The following is a 2,463-nucleotide window of genomic DNA, read 5'->3' on the forward strand; positions in this document are numbered from 1 at the left end:
CACATTTGTGGGAGTTATAAAGCATGTTGCGGGTAGTCATTTACTGTGTGTTTCAACAGTAGGTATATTATCAGAGTTGAAAAGCTACAGCATTGAGGTTTGAACGTTGTGGTTTGAACATTGTCCTCCCTGTGATTGCAGCAAGGAGAAGTGCGTCTCAGGTGTCTGACTGCGCTCCAGGGCTTGTACTATAACCGGGAGCTCAACACTCGACTGGAGCTTTTCACCAGCCGCTTCAAGGTAGGTCAGACGCTCCCCCATCACACCACTGACTGGGAAATCCTGTACATAACATACACACATCATGGTTGGCCAGATGTTGACTTTACTGTCATTGACAGGACCGCATTGTGTCGATGGCTCTGGATAAGGAGTATGATGTTGCAGTGCAAGCCATAAAACTTCTGACTCTTGTCTTGCAGTGAGTAACCTTGTCTACAAATGTCTATAATTGCTCATCCTTCATAACGTTAGCCCACGTATTAGTGTCCAGCCCTCCATGCACTCCTGACCCTTCGCCGATGACGATGAGACCTTACAGACCTGTGTGTTGTTGTCACCTTGCAGTAGCAGTGATGAGGTCCTGACAGCAGAGGACTGTGAGAGTGTCTACCATCTGGTCTACTCTGCCCATCGACCTGTGGCTGTGGCTGCAGGAGAATTCCTCTATAAGAAGTAGGTCTCACACAGGCTCTCTAAAGCTGTGGTGGAAGCTGAAAAATACTCCTATGAAATTGTGATTAAAGACCTATTTGGGTTGGTAATGCCTTAAGGCTGAGAAACAGATATATATTTTTGGAATTATCCAGCTGCATTTAACCTTACCTCAATGTTGCCATGTCCATAGGCTCTTCAGCCATCGAGGTCCAGAGGAGGAAGGGATGCCCAGGAGGGGCAGGCAGAGCCTCAACGGGAACCTCATCAAGACCACCGTCTTCTTCTTCCTGGAGAGTGAGGTGTGTTCAGGCTCCATGAAGAGTCTGTCTGTGTTTGAAGTGACCTACTTGGGGCACAAATCAAAATCACATTTTAAATTGTTATGTTTCGTAAACAACATGTGTAGACTAACTGTGAAATGATTACTTACTGGCCCTTTCCCAACAATAAGAGTTAATGATAACAAAAATAGAGATACAGTAGTGACTCGACAAATAAATACACAGTGAATAACATGGCTATATACAGGGAGCACCAGTATCATGCCAATGTGCAGGGGTACGAGGTAGTTGAAGTAGCTATGTACATATAGGTAGGGGTAAAGTGACTAGTGACGTGTTTCAGTTGTGATAACCTCTGAACGTTTGCAGCTCCATGAGCACGGGGCCTACCTGGTGGACAGCCTGTGGGAGTGTGCAGGGGAGCTGCTCAAAGACTGGGAGAGCATGATCAGCCTGCTGCTGGATGAGCCCATGCCAGGGGAGGAAGGTAAGGAGGAGCAACACACACACACACACACACACACACACACACACACACACACACACATACACACAGTCATGTCTCAACATGTTTTGTCCTGTGCAGCCCTGACAGACCACCAGGAGACTGCCCTGATCGAGATCATGCTGTGTGCCATCCGCCAGGCCTGTGAGTGCCACCCTCCAGTGGGCAGAGGCACTGGGAAGAGGGTGAGTGCTGCTTGGCATTTTCCAATGTAAGCCTCTCAGCGGTCAACTCCAGTACTAGTGAGCTCTCAAGGCTTTATTCTCAGAAGGCATGTTTGAACATTCACTCAGATATGAGGTTTTATAAAAACCTTTCATATAACATTATTGTAATGTGAGCTCAGGTGGGCCGTTGCGCTTTAGCAAACAAAGGAAAGGAGGGGTGTTCAATGACAAAAATCARGAGAATGGCTTACCAAGAAAAACTTCCAAAAGTACTAATTTGAGGTTAAAAGGAGATGGAGCACTCAACAAAAAAAGCCAGAGATTGATTACTTTTTGCTCACTTTAATCCATTGTACAGGATGCTAACAGGTGACTGACGGTTCTGCCTTTTTTGTTGAGTGCTCTAACTCCTTTTTACCTTAAATGAGTCCTTTTGGAAGTTTTTCTAGGTATGCCATTCTCATGATTGTGATGTGATTGTGCTCTTCTGAAAATCCTCCTAGGTCCTGACAGCGAAAGAAAAGAAAACCCAGCTGGATGACCGGACAAGAATCACGGAGATCTTTGCTGTGGCGTTGCCTCTGTTGTTGGCCAAGGTCAGTTATCAAGTTGTGTACATGACTGTCACTTTTTATAGTCTGTACACAGCTTCTATATAGAACTCAACCCCTGGGACTGCCAGAATGATGCAGTATTACTCAATGCTAGGTCTCTTGTTGTAGCTCCCCTCACCCTCCATCTTATCCTCACAGTACTCCGTTGATGCTGAGAAGGTGACCAACTTACTGCAGCTACCGCAGTTCTTTGACCTGGAAATCTACACCACTGGTCGATTGGAAAAGGTTTGTGAATC

General features: G+C 46.0%; 1 protein-coding gene across 1 annotated transcript; it reads left to right on the top strand.

Annotated features, from left to right (window-relative positions):
* Nucleotides 1-141: 141 nt before the first annotated feature.
* LOC112080143 (cohesin subunit SA-2-like) lies at nucleotides 142-2,452 on the top strand (the record flags this gene model as incomplete). Its single annotated transcript, XM_024145908.1, has 8 exons — nucleotides 142-240; nucleotides 342-421; nucleotides 568-675; nucleotides 848-956; nucleotides 1,308-1,425; nucleotides 1,525-1,628; nucleotides 2,114-2,206; nucleotides 2,363-2,452. Coding segments are annotated over 8 exons (801 nt in total), but the record flags the coding sequence as incomplete, so codon positions are not given.
* Between the last annotated feature and the right edge of the window lie 11 nt (nucleotides 2,453-2,463).

This window comes from Salvelinus sp. IW2-2015, unplaced genomic scaffold (genome assembly GCF_002910315.2).
Source record: "Salvelinus sp. IW2-2015 unplaced genomic scaffold, ASM291031v2 Un_scaffold12217, whole genome shotgun sequence".
Lineage (NCBI taxonomy): Eukaryota > Metazoa > Chordata > Actinopteri > Salmoniformes > Salmonidae > Salvelinus > Salvelinus sp. IW2-2015.